Source organism: Megalops cyprinoides, chromosome 15 (genome assembly GCF_013368585.1).
Source record: "Megalops cyprinoides isolate fMegCyp1 chromosome 15, fMegCyp1.pri, whole genome shotgun sequence".
NCBI classification, from domain to species: Eukaryota; Metazoa; Chordata; class Actinopteri; order Elopiformes; family Megalopidae; genus Megalops; species Megalops cyprinoides.
The window spans coordinates 13667359-13687006 of NC_050597.1; the positions used below are offsets into that span (position 1 = coordinate 13667359).

The following is a 19648-nucleotide window of genomic DNA, read 5'->3' on the forward strand; positions in this document are numbered from 1 at the left end:
ATGCACATCAGTTAGGGCTTATCCATTACCATCACCTTATCCAATGTAGTCACCTCACTAAAGTTCACTGAATTTTAATGCAGTGACACTCTGTATTGCTTCTAAAAATCATTTAAAATTGAAAACTGTAAACTGTTATGTCATGGTAACAGACAACAGAGCCATCAGGTAAGTATGGTGTGTGTGACAGTCAAAACTTTGGGTTTCTGGTTTACATTCCAGATGTGTTAAAGTTACCAAATACACCAGAGCTAATGCTGAGCAGTTTGGTAATGCATATTTTCCAGTAATATGAAATGAAATATCTTTTTTAATACATGAGTAATTCTCTGACTTCTAAACTGGCTGTCTTGAACTTGTATTTTGCTGATTTTCAAGTGTTAATTTACACCAACATTAAAATCAAACTACTGAAAAGCCATGCACATACTCTCACATCCTCTGAATGAACACACGTGGCTAGACAGAGAATCATGGGAAAATTTTCACACACGGCAAAAGAGACCAGGAAAACAACTTAGTACCAGTCAGTTTCCTACGGCCCACTGCTCTGTAGAACCTGGGCTTATTGTTAACGTGCAGAGTAAGGCAGAAATCCGAGACACACACGACTGGTACCTTTCTGCGTACGGCAAAGCGAGGTGCTCGCCGAGCCCTTGGAGTGAGGGGAAGAAACAAGCCCCTGTACTTAAACTGAGGGAGAAGGAGGAGGAGAAGGAGGAGGAGGAGAGAGGATGACTTCAGCCACAGAGGAGAGGAGAGTGAGACAGAGAATGACAACACGCACAAAGGGATGTTTTGTACATATTAATTGTACTCAATAGGACAAATAAGATAAAGTTTCAGGGAAACAAATGATACTGAGAAGCTTCAGACAGTGGCACAGTAAAAGGTCGTCCTGTTGGCACAGCATAGCAGTATGACCTGGGGTGGGAATGGCACTCAGTCTGAGAGAACACAAAAATATTTGATCCTAAGGAGCACACAGCGCAACCCATTGAAAAGTGATGTCACTGAGCTGCAGCTTTGCACAGGTATACAGCTGTATGTTTGCCCTGATGCTTGTTCATATGTGGTTAGCGGTGCCCTATTTGTGCAAATATTCATGCCTCTTTATTAGAAGCCCTTTTGTACATTGCTCTGTAAGGGCATCTGTTAAATGATAGTAACATAATGTAGTGTAAATGGAGGAAAACAGGAGGACTGTCTGTTGGGCTCACCTCAGGCTCGGGGTCATCGTCGTCAAAGTCAGGGTAGGTGCTGTGGTCGGGGTTGTTGGCTTTGTCCAGGAGCTCAATGGCAAGCGTGCGGCTCAGAGGCTGCGAGATGAAAGGGTGCTGGAAAACACAGAGGCAAAGAACACTGCTGAGTCTTCTTCTTCAGACCGACTGCAGGTTGACACTGCTGGTTCCCGGCCCAACCTTTCACCAAAGTCCTGTATTCCAACCGTTCAGGTGTTGCTGTCCAGAACTGCCGGGCCATTGCATAGATCAACACAGTCCTACATCAACCAGGAGACTTATCAAACCTACCGCCTTTCAGGGAAAGAAATGGAACTTACCTGCAATAGTTTTTCAGCGGTTGGCCTTTTCTTGGGATTCTTCGTTAAGGCCATCTTAACAAAATGGTGAAAATTGTTTGTCCTTTGATGGGAGGAAACAGGGAAATTAAAATGACTATATTCTCAGAACTACATGGATAAATTTGTTTGTTTTGGTGGATATGCTGACACTCTGGAGCAAAGCTGATACATCTATAGATCACCACAGACATGAGCGATTTATCCAAACCTACAGCAATGGCAATAAATTTGCATTAAAGACAGTTGCAGACATGAATGAGGGAAATCTAGTTATTTATAACAAAGATGGGTGTCGGTTGCTGTCGGATGCAGTGAATGTGAAAAGGAGCCTCTTACCACTTCACTCTGTCTTTCAGTTTGGGAGGCTGGAAGTTACTCTTGGTCATCAAGAAGAGAGCCCTGTGAAGCAAGCAGTTTTTACTGCAGTGAGCGTCACTCAGCCGGCATTCTGAGGTAGACATTAAGTCACAAACTCAATTGGTCTCTTCATACAGCAAATTAAAGAATTTGGAGTCTAGGTTGGAGGTTTGAAGTTTGAATCCCAGGTGGGTCGCATATATTTATATTTCTCCAACATTTAATAAACACTCAATTTAAATGGAAGAAAACATGGAGGTCCTCCTGGATAACGACTTTAAAAGTATAATATACAGTATACTTGTAATGTACATACCAAACTATGTACTATGTACAAAATGTACAGTTATGTCTACAGGGCGTCATTCAGTGCATTGTCTACATCAGGAGTGCTCATTTCCATAAGCAGAGCTGAGCCATCTGGAAGATTTCTTTACCACCCAAGAATTTAAGCATGTAATTAAACAAATTTCTGCCTTCTTAGGATCAGTCAAATTACTATTCCCAGCCAAGAGATCATCTTGAAAACAACTGAAATATCAGTTAGCCTGAAGCCATCCAAGACCAAGACTACCAATCCCACATTTACAACTCTGCAGTCCTACAAAATATGTTCTTGATGTCCATGCAGGGTTTTAAAATGCCTTCAAAATCTATAGTCATTGTGTGTGCAGGGTCAGACAGTGTCCGCACACTGACCTCATGGGGTGCAGGTCGAACATGGGCGGCTGCAGCTCTGCCAGCTCGATGGCGGTGATGCCCACGGCCCAGATGTCACAGAGCTGGTTGTACCCACCCTTCCTCTCTACTGCGGCCACTTCGGGGGCCATCCTGAGGACAGACATGTCACATTATTATGACATCACAGCAGAGGGCTGAACAGAAGGCTGCATACTGAGGGAGCTTCAGAGAATGCTGACACTCATATTTCATTCACCTCCAATCGTACCTTATTATCAACATGTCTATGGCGTGTCTAAGTTACACACAAGGCCAGGTAACTAGCACTAGAGTTCATCATTAACACATCATAGTTTTGCAATTAAATATTTATGGTTGCAATGTGAATAATTTTGCCTGGACCAGGAAAGAGACATAGAATACTCTTTATCATTAAAAGACAAAAATGTAAAGCAGGAATAACATTTGCAAGGAGAGTAGAAACCTTGTGTACTAAACCAAGACTTTGCATTTATCTACTTCAAGGTAATATTAACTAAAGCCCATCACTTCACTGACACAATCCATTCAGTTATACAACACAACAATATCTCTCCTTGATCTTCTTAGGTAGACCGTTCAAAGGAAGTGATACAATAAAAATCCAATAAATGCTATGAAATGACTGATAACATGATGGACGGGTTTAATGCAGTTCATGCAATACTTATACATGGTTCGTAATGTGATGAACTCAGGAATGAGAGAGAGAGGGAGAGAGGGGGAAGGGAACAAACTGACGTTACCAGTAAGGAGTACCGATGAAGGACTTCCTCTTTGCTAGTGTTGCTGTGATCTGGGCTGAGACGCCAAAGTCAGCTGGAACATTGGGAGAGAGCGGTGACTAGCCTGACTCAACACATTTTCTGCACTCACACAGGTGTTTTCAACAGTGCTGCCCACACAGCTCCACACTCCGCATATATTTCTGCAGAACTGGCATAAATCACTGAGTTTGTCCAATTTTTCTTTTCAAAGTATGAAGGAACTTCAGGGAAACTGGTGTGAAGGCACAGCACCAGTTTTATAGGGATTTGCCTCAATTCCTGTATTCCTCTCAAAAGGGTCAGAGAGGCAAAAGGAAGAGCCATTGCTCACCCAACAAGTTAGATGATGTAATTAAAGCATATAAACTTGGCTGGCATCCCTGCCTGCTTTAGAAAGCTTTATTCTTTTAGAAAACCTTTTTGGAGTTTTTGTGTTCACTGACCCATGTTGCATCCTCTGTAACAGCCCTAATTTTATATGTGAAGTACTATTTAAAAGGGTTCATTTGTGTTATCCATTCAGTTGCACAAAACTCACTTTTCCCATAACAACATAGTAACAGAAACATGCTTATTGTTCACAAAACAAAAGTTTGTCATTTATATAGGGTGAGTGAACAACACTATCCGGCTGGGTTTTCTCTCTTGCAACTCTGATTAATATCAAAGTTGCACTGCAAGAGTCACACCTCTGCCTTTAGAAGCTGTGGGGTAACACATCCAATGTGAAAATGAATCCTGTGTTCACAGTTCTCCTGTGAACTGGTCATAGGCTGTTAATTAACACATGCAAGTTGTTAGGGAGCAGCCTTTTTGAATCTTAAAAGGCACTTAGATGTATGTACCTACACTGCATCAAAATTGTAATTAAATAGCAAATTATTGTACAATAATGTGACACAGTAATATTGCACAAAATTGTCTGCTCTGCGTCCACAGGACTTGTCCACCAGACAGCTTAAGGGTTTCCACCCACAAAACTACACTACACTACACTCCAAATATATTCTTACCACTGATAATCTGTAACAAAAAGATGATTTAACAGAAATGCAAAGTCTAGTGCACAATCAAATGCAAGTGCACAATCATTTTTGCTTTTTTTCTCGAATAAATGAAAATATCTAAAATCTAAGGGCCACCAAACTGACACAGAACAATCTGACATGTTTTACATATAATCACATCCTCTTGTACAATGATCTAATTTATTCACACCACATACAGCAATTGTCTCAGAATAAAATGATGTTTAATTAACTTGTGACAGAGTGCTGTCACTACGGTTGAGTATGCACTCTGACTGCTGAATCAATTAATTACTGTAATTACTGAAATTTTAGATAAGATATAATGTTACATAAGTATGGGAAAGTAACCGTGAATGGTCTTACCTAGTTTCACATACCCATTGTCGGTTAAAAGGATATTTGCTCCCTGGAAAACAACAACGCACACACTATTTAGAAGCATTAAAATGTTTGTTTTCAGAAACAAAAGCACATTATATTTATGGCACTTAAAACAATTAAAGGTCAGTTATAATAGCAAGAGAACTGCACTCTGAGAAAAACATTGTTTTTTTGAGCAGAACTGAGCGCCACAGCTGCATTCCGGTGAATCAGGGGTGGCATAAGAATGACGTCAATGACAATGTGAAGACATCAAACGGCCATCCGACTGCCATCACATCCATCCTGCTTAGCACTACATGTCCACTTCAGTTAGTCTCAACATCAAAACTCGTTTAGCACAGCTGAGAGCGGAGAGAGAAGAGACTGGCTCTGTGTTGTATAACATTATAAGAAATAAATGCACATTACTGTACCACGCGAAAAGACAGGTGATGCAGATCAGACATACACTCACATGTACACTCTATGGTTATTTATTTGGGTCCCAAAGTAAAAAATACAAAACGCTAAATCAACAGGAAATCAGGGAGTGTTCTGATGGAGCCTGTACATAATAAACAAAACCAATGAATGACAGTTCACACAAAAGGTGACCCCATACTTTAATGTTACTAGTCTGCATGTCTGTATACGGTAAGATAAGTGGTGCATACACTTAACAGTTTACCATATGTGTACTGCGCTTTAACATAGTCAGACACTTGGGTTGCTATGACTGAAATTTTAACCCCAAACCACATACTAACATGCTCCAAAGATAGGTATTATGGGTACTATAGTTAATATCAATAATAAACTGTGTAGATACAGTGTGAAAAGGGCTATGGTAACCACATTTCATTACTGGAAAGGAATATACTCTGCTCTTACCTTGATGTCTCTGTGCATTTTTCCTTTGTTGTGTAGATAATACAAACCCTGAAAGAATAGAATATATATTATGTGGACAAAATCATTTCACATTTTCTTCTAATAAACCAATGCAGCTAAATTATTGGAATTTTTTGCAACCGAATATTCACAGAATGGTTTTTGGGATTAATAAGGGACCTGGATCTTTAGATGGGAGATTGGTTTTTAGTAATCACTAGAAGGTAACTCCTTTATTAAAATCAAGGTACAGGTCAAGAGGAAAATGACAATATGTGATAACATACTTGTAAGAGCAAACAGTAAAGAAAAATAAACAACAGACAAGGAGAGTACCTGAAGAGTTTCTCGTGACATATAGGCTATTTGTGATTCTGACAAAGGCCCCGTCACTACGTGGAGAGAGAAGACAAAGTCAAAACCTTCATTCAAAAAACACTTTTAAGGTATACTCTTCCAACTCCAGGAGGCAGCCCAAAAAGATGAATAGAGGTTTGTGCCAGAAATGAGATTTGCCAGCCTGAACAGACACAGGAGTTCACTGACTGCCCCGAGTGAAACTGGGTCAAAAAGCTGAATGTAAGAAATGATTGCTGGGAGTTTTTGCTCGCAAAAGCTGTCCCTGAGGCAGTTTTTCTACCAACTGTACTGCTGCTTTTAATTGAAGCAGAGTTCTTTTTACACAGACAGAAAAACGCAGGTAGTAAAGGTAGAGGTAGATGTTTTCACAGTTCAGTAAAGGGTGTTACACAGTGAGACTGTCACTGTTTTAGCAAATGAGGCTGAGAGGGTACAGAGGTGTTTCTGTTCTGCATGCCCTCCCAGCAGGGCAGGAAGTTGACTTGAGTATTGCACCCTCACTCCATACAACCCAGATAAGTTCTCTTGCTCCGGTGCCAGTTGAGCTCCCATGATTCCTCTCTGTAAGGAGGGCAGCTGGAGTGATCGAAGCGGCGCATGGGTTGCTGGAGGGATTGTGAGCATGCTCAGAGCAGCAGGAGGAAGGACCTGCTGTGAGGGCGGGGCCACTGCCCAGCATGTTGCCGGTTCACTGTCTTTTTTCGCGAATCAAGAGGATGTGTCTGTCTCAGATGGCCTCTATAAAGGAGCTCTCAGAGAGAATCACAATCCCAGCGTAACGGAAGGGAGTTGTTGGAAATCGCCGAGGTGGGTGGCATCGGCACATGCCTCTCGTTAAACAGCTGGTGAGTAATTCCAATCAGCAAGTTCTCTTGAGGAGGAAGAGGAGCTGCTGTGTTAATTGCGGATCATACTGCCACTGCTGTACAGCAGCTAAATGAGCAACGCGTCAGAGACGCTAAATACAGATGAGCAAAATTACAATATCACTGCTGATCTTTTGGTTGACAGAGTCAGAGCTTCATGGTGTGTTATTTATAGTTACAGTGTGCGGTGCTGTATGCATGACAGCTGCTTCCCTTTACCTCAGCCACACCTCTTGGGAATGGTGAGTTAAACAATCAGCTAGCATGTCATTCTGCATATAGACCCTCTGGAATGTTTCTCTGAGGTTAAAAGTTTACAGATCTTACCATGATATATATCCTGCAGAGATCCTCCTCCACAGTACTCCATGCTTATCCATAATTTATCTCTCCTGGAAGAAGAAAGGACAATGACGCATGATCAATACCTCTCCAAACAGCCCAAAAATGATCTCATGTGGAAAATAAAGGGATTAATACACGCTGACTCTTTTTAGGTCATGTCATATAGAGCGGCCCAGTTTAAGTACTCTGCCCACAACACTTTGCAGCTAACACAATGTGGTAAAGCAAGCATGGTTATACTCCTTTTTATAGTCTGACCATTCCATTAACAAAACAAACATCCTCCACACACGGCTGTGAATGAACATTGCAACAATTCAACACATTGCCAAAATTCATGTATCTTGCTTTGATGTTATAGCAAATAAATAGCCTCTTAAACCCTGAGCCCCCTGAGGACTTGGAGTGGACACCGCAGCTCCTCAGGAGCTGAGCCCGGGAGACTGGAAGAAGGTTGGGCCGTACCTCAAGTAGCTGCCAAAATACGCCACAATGTTGGAGTGCTTGCAATCCTTCATCATGATGATTTCCTGCTGTACCACGGCAAAGTCCTCACCTGCAGGACAAGGCAAGAGAGGGGTGTGAGAAGGCATAAGAGGGATATGAGAGGGGTGACAGAGGGGTGAGAAAGGGGGCACAACAGATGCATGACCGGGAGATGAGAGGGGCTAAACAGCACAACAGTCCTTCAATTTCAAAGGTGCAAAAGGTATAAAAAGGTGCACGTATTTCTGATTGGTTTGAATGGTTGCTGAAGGATCCATAAAAACCAGAGGCCACAGAAGCTCCTCATATGTATAGCACCCTCCTTTGGGTCATTTTTACAGCTCAGAGGAAGAAGAAAGGGTTTGACCTTGATAATTACACTGATGTATGGAATGTGGTGGACAGCATACTGGGACACATGAGATATGTTGTTGTAAAAAGGACATGAAAGCTAACTGAGAAGAGAACTGGTACATCACAAAGAATAGCATTATTACAACATCCACACTGTAACACTAGCACTAATGTAGTTTTCCATGTTTCTCTGTTCTCTGAAGACAAAAAAACAAATAAATGTGTTTAGTTTCTTCTGTAAAATGTGCTTGTTTCTTGTGTTTTGATTTCACTTTAAGCAGTGGGCTGCAAAGGCTGAGTCATCTCAGATATTGCACCAGAGCAAAGCTAACGAGACAGTCATTCAAGCGTTTCATTTTCTTTAGAGGCACTACCTGTAAATACCTATACTATCCATTTCAGATCATGAGGGTGATTAATTCAGAGCCTCTTGATTTCCAATACTGTCAACTCTCAGCCTCTTTTCTGCACGCACCAGTGCATGGCTGCCATGTCAGCGCGTTTCAGTAAGGGCCTATTGAGCAACCAAAGCAGAGTTTCTGCAAGGAATCTGTTTATCTAACAAGTCACATTTATTGGTCTGCTAAAGTGAACGCTCAGAAAACTCTCCAATCTGATTGGCCAGTGGGCTGGAATATTTCCCCTGCCAACTGGAGCAGAGCTGGAAGGAGGTGGACTTAGCCTCTGTAACCGGGCGGCTCTCTGCTCCCTCAGCCCTCTCCAGGTTTTTCAGACTGGACCCCTCTGATCGTAACTGGCCTTAATCCAGTCCTCAAATCTTTAGTGTAACCTGTGCTCGAGAGTGGCTCTGGCTCTGACATTACAAGAGGCACAATAAAATGAAGGGGAAAACAGTGGGGCTTTGCTTTAGTGAGCACACTGACAAATAGGAGCAGTTCCAACCTCAGTTTCTAAGTGTCTGATCAATTTAGAGATGAACCAATGTTGTGTTACTCATCATTAAAACGGTAGAAAACAGTGGACTGCACCAGCAAAAAGCAGCAAAAAGAGATCTGCGATTAAAAAATGAAAAAGAGGAACTTTTGGTGAAAAACCTGCTGAGTCGAGAGATAGCTCTATCGTCCGTCCTCCTTCTGCTGAGGTCCAAAAAGGAAGCATCCCCAAATTCAATTAAAAATTCCATCAGGAGGAGGTCAGCTGACCCATATGGGGTCTGTACTTCCTGCCTGTCGGCGCACCCCCTGAGGTCACCCGCTCTCCGGTCACCTCGCCCGCATGCTGATGACTCCTTTAGGGAGCGCGGCTGATGGAGGTGTGACTTTGCGCCCGCAGACTTCACCGGAATTAATCACACACCGTGACTTGCAGAAAAACAGGTCGGGGACCAAAAGAAGAGAGGAATCGATACAAAAACAGGAATGGATTTTTTGACTGTGAGTAGAGGAAGCAGTCCTGGAAGCAAGTACATCCCTTACTTACATATTCATTAAAGTGAGTGGGTGACTTGCACAATAAGGATTTTTCACCACTAGAGGGTAAAGAGGCACACAGAATAATCCCAGGCATTGAACAGTGCCTTTTAATTTTAAAATATTTTTCTCCTAGATGCAGGCAGGATTACAAAAACTCCGGGGTTAAACTCCAAAACCCAGACAACACCCTCATTTGGAACAGCCATTCCTACATTCAGCCCTCTGACAGGATATGGAGATCTGACAGGTTGAGAAATACTAGACTCCTGCTGCTATAAGAATGGACCACATCATACTCAACTCCTTTAGAAAATGCACAGGAGTATTAATATCCACAAGGTTATCACTGATGGTCAAATAGTGTTTTACAATATCTTAAATTACCTATGTGAAAAAAACATCTCTATTAGGCCACTACAAAGTCTCATTCTATTCTATTACAATGTTTATATCAGGCGGTTGCTATTTTGCTGCAGCCTTTTGTGAAAACAGAATGTACAACACAGGAACTGCATCAACATGATTATCAGTTCCAGGTGCAGCAGGGACAGAGGACTTCCTGTCAGGTGGACCTGCTGTGTGCTCCTCATTACACCACTATCCAATCAGGCTCAGTCAACTAGAGTTTTCCGTGAAGCTCGCCAGCTTTTGGCTTGGATTCCCCCTCTGTCCTTCAAGTGGTGACTCAGGAGGATTCAGTGTGTGTTTGGTTATCTGGCAGGCACTTGCTAAGCTGAAACATTTACAGCAATTTGAATTAGAAAGCGTATTATTTATTAGTTTGTATGAGTCTGCCATTAACAGAGCATGGTCACACCACCCATCAGGGGGGTTCATGAAGCCTCACTCTGCCATCACTAACAAGGAGTCAAAGGAAATGGCAGCAAAAGAAGAAAACACCACAATGGGACAGGTCTCAACTTCTGCAGAAATAGGGCCAATCTGGCAAAAGGAATAGGAAGGACTACTGTTGGATAACATCAAAGCTTGAACTTAAAATTAGTAGAGTCTGGCAGAGAGGCAGAACAAATTTGCTGAAGGGTCTCAAAAGAAAAACTCGTTTAAAATTCCTCATATCTCTGTGGCACAGAATTGGAATATGAACACAGTAAAAACAATTTTTAAGAAGTGTCAGTGGCATTATTAAGCTCAGAGATGAGCCAGTGAATTAATATAATTAAGACAGTGCAATAAGAGATTACGATGGTCAATCAAGTATAAGAGCTTCCTCTAGTATTTACCCCAATTGGGATTTTGCCTTGAAAAACAGACAGTTAACATTTTCAGAGTTTAAAGTTCTCCCCGCTGACATTTGGAGCAAGTAGCATTTCAGGGTAGCTATCATCTCAAAACACAGTGACACCAGAAGTTTGTGAGACACTCTGATCCCTTCTGGGGCTGGCAGAAGTGAATGTCATTTCAAATCCACAGCCTCATCTTCTCGGGGAGACTTTGAATCCAAGGACGGCTTAACCGTTCCTTGGACTGAGCCTTCTTGTCCAGTCGACAGCCCGAATTTCATGCTGAATTTGTGCTCGCCTCATGAGCTGCCCCCACAGGATGCCCTGTACTGGCTCTCCGCCAAGCTTCCGGTGCACAGTGGGCAGTGTGGTTGCCAGGCAACGGCCCCACAGATCTGCCAAGCAGCTCCGGTCTGCGGGAGATGGAGAAGAGAAGCTGAGGCCAGTGAGGTTCCCCTTGCAGCTGCGGAGAAAACGCACCCGGAGCAAAGCCAAACTGAACACGCCCCCCCGACTCCCCACGATGCATGCCCCTGCATCAGCATGTTTACCACAATATCCCCTGAGACTGACCACTGCTGACTTACTGCAGTATAGCTCTTCGCCATGTGGCGGTGCTCATGAATTGTACCGTTACCATATTTCCTATGCATTTGTGATGCCACGTGTTGTCAACAGTGGAACACTGTGATAGCTGTTCAAAGCCCGGTGGTTCATTGCACTACTTCTGCTAGTCATGCCTACAAGTTCCCTGACCATGTATTTCACTCCTTTTGGGAAATGGAATAGTTTTTGCCCCAGTTCCAGAATTCAAGAGGAACAATAAATCAAGGAATAATCACACCGGGCATCTGTCCCCTTCCAGACTACTTTGTTCAGAAAAAAAGCAGCTCTTATAATGATTAGTCTCTACTGTATGTCACCTCCACATTTAAAGCACTAACCACTTTGTACGCTGGTTTTCATTCCATGCAAGTTCTCTTAATTAGGACCAGCTTAAGATATTAATTGAATACTAATCTTCCTTTGAGAATGCTTAAATAGTATCTGTTCTGAGCTCAATATTACAGAAGCTTACAAGTACAAGTATCTGAAAGTGTTTCCTACTTTCTTGTTCATTCAACACTTATGTAAAGGATCCTTTAGTGGAGTAGCAGCAATCATATTATTTTAGCTCCAACAGGAAAGGCATCAAAGACTTCACATGCTACCTTAGCATTAATCATAACCTATGACAACATTTTTGGGACAAGGAAGCCAGAGATCTGTAGGATTTCTCAGACACAGGGAAGAGACAGAGCCCAAAAGCTCAGTAAAACAAACATCACTCGCTATTTCCCCATTTCAGACGTCCATCAGCACCATACAGGGTGAGCCAGCAAAATTACCTCCATAGCGGCTCCCTGTAATGGAGTGACCTCTGACAGCACTGTCTTTTCATCATCAAGCCCAAGACAGAGTAAGTAGAACTTCACATACCATCACTTTAAGCTGCCATCATGTTTTATCACACCAAGCCCTGCACTACAGCACCATCAACGTGCCAGCCGCCTATCTGAGAAACAACAAAGGCGGCCTGAATTCCTGTCTGCTGGCTCACGCCCTTTTTGGAAGTGGCATAGTTTCAACACAATTAACAACTTGACTATAAAACGCACAAGTCTACTTGCTATAATTTTAGAGCACCTGATTTGTAACTGGAAGATTACAGGTTATAACACTAGGTGGGACACTGCAGGTGTGCCCTTAGGGGAGGAACTTGTCCTCTGCGTTGCTGCAATCCAGGTTAAGTTATGCAACAGAACATAAACATGCAGGCAAAGTGAGCCGCCTGGATGAAGCACTGTTAACTGAGGGCACGATACATTCATACTGCCATGCTGGGTGAAACTGCCATGTTGTGTAAAGATCTCAGTGGTGGGAGAAGAGATGATGAAAATGGACACAGTCCAAGTCAGCTTTGAGCCGTCTGTGTATGACAAAAGGTAGCATTTGGGAGTATTCCTTTTTTCTCCCTGAAATGCAATGATCATTACTATCACGTACAGCACCGGTGGCATCACAAATGATACACTCTCAATAGCACACATCTGGAATATATGGGTTACTTCCCCAATCAGGCACATTTTTCACCTTTTAATTAACCCACTGCCCCAGGCTTCTTCTGTAAATGTGCAGCATACAGGCATCTACAGTATGGGAGGCTTTGTCCCTTCCGTGTCTCTGTGAGCTTCATGGTGTTTGATTTCATTTGTTGTTTTTCAGTGGTGCTGCTCCACAGCTGTGATGGCTGTTAGTGTTATGATCTTCTGTACTGTAAACGATATTGTGCAACATAATGGTGATGAGAGATTGGCAATTATGATTCAATCTCACCAGACACACCAAGCAGAAGAATGCCAGAAGGGCTGCATCCTTCTGCACCTGCATAACTGCCAGGTCTGTAATTCAGTTGACATGTCAGCTTTACACAACTTGATTATGTAATCAGCCGAGCAGACAGCACAACTGCTCATGTGACTCGTGTGGAATATTTTGCAGTTGTGCCAGCTTAGCGTGAGTATCTGTTTTCCTCCTTCTTCAGCAGGTCAGAGGTCAGGGATATACGGGAATACAGGCTGTCGCCGACCGTGGAGCGACAATCACCCTTAAAACCTCTGACCATCTGACAGATAGGCCGTCTGATTGGCCGTCCTAGAGGAAGTGTGGCTCTGAGGGGGTCAGTGCCATGTCAGATGCCTGCTGTTATACACGTCGCCTTGTCACTCATTTGCCCACATTCTGTCATCTCATGTCTGTCATAGTGCAGAGGTATCAGGGGCATCTGTGAATAATCCCGAATTCAGCCCTTTGATGTCAGATCGATCCATCACTCTGTGCGTCAGCCAAAGGGAGAGGTGGAAACCCTTCTTTACATAACCCTGCACCACAATGACCAGCCAGACCAGAACACTCAGAATATTCATACATTTAAGGACCCCTATAACAGTACAAATAACTGTACATTGCAGTGACACTGTTGCTGTTCCAAACATGGAACCAATTCCCACCAGCTCAATGAACGATGAATTCAGACACCCTGCAACGCAAAGCCACTGGAATCTCAGGTACTAAACAGGACAGTGTCATTCCCTCATGTAAAAGCTGGACACAGGCTGAAACAGGAAGAAACAGGGTGGCCACACATGCCTTCCCTCTGGCTCACTGTGGCAGCTTCTGCCACTATGGCACTGTTCTGTTCCAGCAGAGGTGTAAATCCCATAAGCAGGATTTCGGCCTCTGCAACCCCCCGGTGAGCGTAACGAAAGGAAAACACTGGCTGCGCTCTTATTTAGCAGCTCCACATATGAGGCAGCTCATTAAACTCCCTCCGGGCCACAGCTGCAGAAATGAGGGGCGTTCACTGTGGCTCAGAAGCTCTGAGGGAGATGAGCAGCAGGCATAATATCACTAATGGGCAGTCTCACTGTTGTTTACCACTGCAGATCTGTTTGTGCTGCATGCCCACGAAGTCACCCCCATCACTCGGTGAACATTCTGAAACCCTAAAACCACAGGCAGAGGCTGTCAATCTGCGGTAAGGGATACATGCTGAGTGGCTTGTACTTTGACACAATATTTTTTCTGTTGTTATTGTTTAGGAAATAATTGCTTGCACAGTGAGGGAAAAAATGAGCAATGAGAAAAATGCAGTAAGGCAGCTAGGTGGAGGAAGGGGGGGGGGGGGGGGGGGGGGGGGCTCTGGTTTGGGCTGATTGCTTGGGCTCTGTCTTCCCTCCAGAGACACTCCCCATACCTCTCTCCTGTCCCATGACAGTGAGCTCATCGGCAGGTGGCCCTTCCAGCAGGGTGACACAGCACCATTTTGGAGAGGTATATACCAGAGTTCTTCCTTGTAAGAGACATTGACTTTGTGCACACCTGCTACCTACCAGATAAGTATTTTCTCAGACACTCTTTTGCCAGAAAACTTTCAATTACTTTCTCCAACTCCAGCTAGACAGGCAGGTTAAATGGTAACTGGAAAGTACATTATATAATTGTCATTTAGCAGATGCTCTTATCCAGAGTGACTTACATAGGTTAAAATTTTTACATGTTATCCAATTATACAGCTGGATATTTACAGAGGCAATTCTAGGTTAAGTACCTTGCCCAAGGTACAGCATCAGTGCCTCAGTGGGATATGGAACTAGAAACCTTTCGGTTACAAGCCCTGCTCCTTACTGCTATGCTACACTGCCACCCCTAGTAACCATTATTTTGGTCCACAGTGCTGTTGATAAACTCTCCTGTTTCTGTTTAGGAGCACATTTGGAAAAGCAAAGTCCATATCCTGGCACAACTGCAGCAGAAGGGGTCACTGTGACTCAATCCAAGTTCCTTCAGTCAGTCCAGGCACCGCCCCTCCCATTTCCAAACTGGCCTTGTTTTGATAGATACACATCCACATAGCTCAGATTCCAGCCAAAAGATATTACATTACATTACATTCATTTAGCAGACGCTCTTATCCAGAGTGACTTCCAGCACAATTTTGAATACTTGACCACAGGATCCCTAAAAAACCAAGTATTCGCTTTACAACAACAAACTGTTCTGGAATACCCTGGGTGTTGAAATTTGAGAGAGCGAGGCCTAAACTTAACATTGCACAATTTTCCACCAGCTGAAACACTTGCTTTTCACACAAAGCCTTGAGCGGGCATTCATAGCATAATGGAGCGAATCATCATGGGAGACGTTCCTCCAGCCCTGAATCTGGGACAGGTGATTCAGGCCTCATTCAGAACACTGCCACTACAGGAAGCAGGTTTAACATAGGATATTCCATTACAGCACCACAACCACAGAGGCATTAAATCTGCATTGCTGCAGAACAGCAGGGAGCCCACCGGCCATCACAGCAGAGAGCTGCTATCCAGCCAATCCGCTGAGTGTGTATAAGGGAGAACACAGAGCTGCCAAGGTTGGGGGCGGATGGGTAAATAATATGAGCACACACCGGGATAGCTCTGAAAGGACAAGCCAGAGGATAAACTGCGGTTTTGGAGGGGTAGACTGAGCTCTCAGCTCTTAGAGTTGACAGGCTTTAGAGTATTTTGTACACCATTTCCCACCCATTTGCAGCCTGTGATATGCAAAGGACCATTTACACTTTTATTGCCTGCCCCCACATATTTGACTGACAGTGGCTGGCTGGTTGCTGGCTGCACTGTTAAAAGTTCAAGTATACTAAACATTGACCTAGTAACTGACCTTGTTGTTATGGTTATGTGTCAGGAGCTCAAAGGAGAGGAAGGTACCGTAGCTATCAAGGCATTTCACAGTACAGAAGACCATTTCTCTGTAGTAGAAAAAACAATATGTACATCTGTCTTCCCCTTTGCTTCCTCCTTTTGAGGAGTAAAACCACTAACATGAAGACTGCTCCTTCCATACTGCTATGTGTGCTGCTTTGACATTATCCCATCATCCCCTGCTTGTTTTTCACGAATGACTACAAGCTGTGAACCACTTTCTAATTTGGGCAACGACTGAACTATTTCCCCACGATTTTACATGAACCACGGTCAGACAGCAAAGTACAAACTGCACTTTATTCAAAATAATTCTGTCCCATGGCTTACTCCCGCAGACAGCCGCAGAGAGCTCCACTGAGTGCAGTACAATGGACAGCCAGTGTGGGTGTACCGGATCTGGAGCAGAAGTGATATGACTAAGGAAGTCTCATGTACCATTATTAAAGGTGCCCAGGATGCTGAAGTTATGCACATCTAGTCAGGGAAATGTACTATTTCACCTTTCTTTTCACATTTTTCTGTTGCTGCGTGCTCCTCTGTATTTGAAAGGAACAGGAAAGCAAAAATAAGGGCAGAACATTGGGTCTGAAACACCTCTACTTAACCTCTACCCTGTTTGAAGTATGCTACCTAGACTGACTGTCATTCTAGTTTTATAAGCAGAATAGCAGAAGCAGAAGTAGAACTCAACTGTGATACTGTTCTGTAATGATTTTGCTGTAACTCGATTGGTGCTGTACTTTGGATCCATTTAAAATTGAACTGCCTCATTTTACACTTTTTTTACCCAACTGGACAATCTTTTTGTAATTTCATAATATCCAACTTTTAGGCTAACCCAAGACCCTACCTTGACTGAAGTGATATCTCTCAGTGTGGATGAGTGAAATGTGCTGGGTGAATGTAAGGGAGGGGTATGAACACAGAATGGAGCATTGGAAAGTGAATGAAAACCTGGACTACAGGGAACAGGTTTTTCAAGGTCTGACAAAAGGAGCTGGAGCCCAAAACTGTCCCAAAGACAGGGCCAGTAGTCATAAACCCTGACAGGGCCATTAGTTAGAGACCCAGACAGGCTCAGAAACAGACCCAGAGACATTGTCCTTCTTCTCTTACCCCTGAGCCACAAGATCAGGAACACAAATCAAAAACCCATAAATCTGTAACTTACAGCAAAGCTGAAAAAGAGCGCTTATCCGCATGTAACATTTACAGATCTTGCAGACTCCCCTTACCCTCTTGCTGCCAGCCGTTTCTGTGTCTGTATCCAAGAGCCACAGATTAACATTTAACTAAAAGGATAAGGAGAGCTGGTGGCAACTCACAACGCTACAACTTTGCCCGCATGTCCACAAAAACACACACACACACATTAGAATAAGGACGACACTGCACATGTGAGATAGCCTATGTCATTCACCCATCTGTCTGACATGCACACATGCAGTCTTCCCATGGTGTTCTGATGAATCTGATTCTCCCTCAGTGACTCCAGAGGGCCAGACAGGCATGTGCCGTGGCTTTGAGGCCAGCTCTTCTCAGAACACACTTAGGGAGTGACACAACACAGCTCACATGGACAACAGCACCAAGGAAAATGAGGTGAGCTCATCTCTATGCCTCCATACACTGGCGTAACGACTGAGAGCCTGACACTGACCGTCCCACGGTCAGCCAGTGAGATAATGCTGATCGCACAGCAGAGTGAGAGAGAGAGCAAAAACAAACACACAAGTTAATGTTTCCCTCCCCACGCTGACTGTTTTCAGAGGCTGTTGGTGCCAAGTGATGAGTTGAACATTACAAGTCTCTGATTAATCCAGAGGTGCAAGCCTCATCTGACTTCATGTATGCGCATTTGTGCACATGTGTGTGTATGTGTATGCTGTGTATGAGTGTGTGTTTGTGCATGTGTATGGTCGTGTGTATGAGTTTGTGTGTACGTGTCTGCATGTGTCAGTATGGGTTGTGTGTGTATATGACTGTGTATGTGTTGTGTGAGTTTATGAGCATATGTGCAAGTGTGTGTCACATACTAGACTGCCATGTGCTGTGCAACCTCACTACACACACATACACACATGAATGCACAAAAAACACACACATATGCAAACGCACATGTACACACAAACACACATAAATACATATGTACAGGAGACTCAACTTGCTGCTAAAGTCTCAGACACACTGACTTAGTGCTTCTCTCTGTGCTCTTGCTAGGACACCACAATGATGTGGGTTTCAGGTGGTTCAGGGTGGGGTCAGCCTCTCTACTGTAAGACTCATACAGTCCCCCCTTCCTTCTCTCGTTGCAGAGTTGGCCTGAAACTGCCCCCGTGTTTCCTGCAGAGAGGACTTGAGCACAGTAAAGCACTTCTATGCCACAGAAACAGATTACAGCCTCTGCCTGGACACATGATCAGTTCTGCTTTTACCCCCGACAGAAAACCAAAAACATGTGGTCACTGTCCTTCCAATCACCAATTCTGTAAAACAGTTACATTTTCTAGCATTATTAGCATAACGTAGACTATTAAGTTCACCTCCCCTGGGAGATTGTGTACTATGTATGCTACATTAAAGCAGGTCCTTCACCATCTACACGCCACTCCATCGCCTCGCCACTTCAGCAACACACCCTACGCTGCAGAGTATCCTGCCCAGGCCTTTTTTACACCCCCTTTCTGTAGGTCCAGTGCAGGATATTAACCTGATCACAGGACAGGTCTGTTTAATATGTTTAAATATCTCACACGTACTACAACATCAACGTGACACATAAACAAAGAGAAAACATACTGAAAGGTTGTCACAAACATTCACAAGCGCCTTGATTCAAACATCTTATCTCCCCAATCAACCAGGACCTTTAACATCTACTCACAGTTCTACACCAACGGTAATGCACAGAGGCAGCTTCTGACTGTAGTGCTCAGGTCTGCCCTCTTCAATGCCAATATGATGCACATCAGTACAGTGTGAATTCCCACCAAACGGCCAACATTTTCACAACATATCTGCAGTGTTGACAAAACGCCACAGCAACATGGTGAGAACACTGCACCGCAGTTGGGCCGCAGCATGCTGAAACCGCCACAGCGGGGCCTCTCTCCCGTTTCCTCATGTTGTTTGTGGATGCAGAGTTCCTGTCTTGTTCCAGGAACGTGCTGCTGGGAAATCACATCTGGAAAAGCGCTGTGTTTGAGCGGATCGTGGCTAATTGGATGAAGTGTCCGAGTACAGATCCAGTGGACCACTAAATAAATGTCGGGCCTAGTTCACCTCAAGGCCTCTAGGGAGAGCAGACTGTGGTTTGTGGGAGTGCTACATATTCTCTGCGTAAACAATAGAGGCGGCTGCCCACACACAGACATTCATGAACGGGAGATTTATTCTGGGGTTTCTTTAACTTGTTTATGTGGTTGTTCTCTTATTCAACACAACAGAGTGTTGAGTGTTTTGGGGAGGGAATGGTAACGAGGGCTCAAACTGGTAGCAAATTGCTATTTGTTTTTTTTTTGTTGTTGGTGTTGATCTTTGAATAGTATT

General features: G+C 43.7%; 1 protein-coding gene across 5 annotated transcripts in view; it reads right to left on the bottom strand.

Annotated features, from left to right (window-relative positions):
- The window catches only part of LOC118789657 (mitogen-activated protein kinase kinase kinase kinase 3-like), a 66330-nt gene that overhangs the window by 24384 nt on the left and 22298 nt on the right, over window positions 1-19648 (bottom strand). For all 5 annotated transcript variants that reach the window (XM_036546157.1, XM_036546156.1, XM_036546155.1 and 2 more), the window contains exons 3-12: window positions 7748-7838; window positions 7265-7329; window positions 6048-6103; window positions 5712-5759; window positions 4821-4863; window positions 3406-3478; window positions 2639-2770; window positions 1919-1981; window positions 1562-1643; window positions 1221-1337 (exon numbers count right to left, since the gene is read on the bottom strand). In XM_036546157.1, the coding sequence (XP_036402050.1) occupies window positions 1221-1337; window positions 1562-1643; window positions 1919-1981; window positions 2639-2770; window positions 3406-3478; window positions 4821-4863; window positions 5712-5759; window positions 6048-6103; window positions 7265-7329; window positions 7748-7838 (770 nt within the window). The remainder of the gene's footprint in view (window positions 1-1220; window positions 1338-1561; window positions 1644-1918; window positions 1982-2638; window positions 2771-3405; window positions 3479-4820; window positions 4864-5711; window positions 5760-6047; window positions 6104-7264; window positions 7330-7747; window positions 7839-19648) is intronic.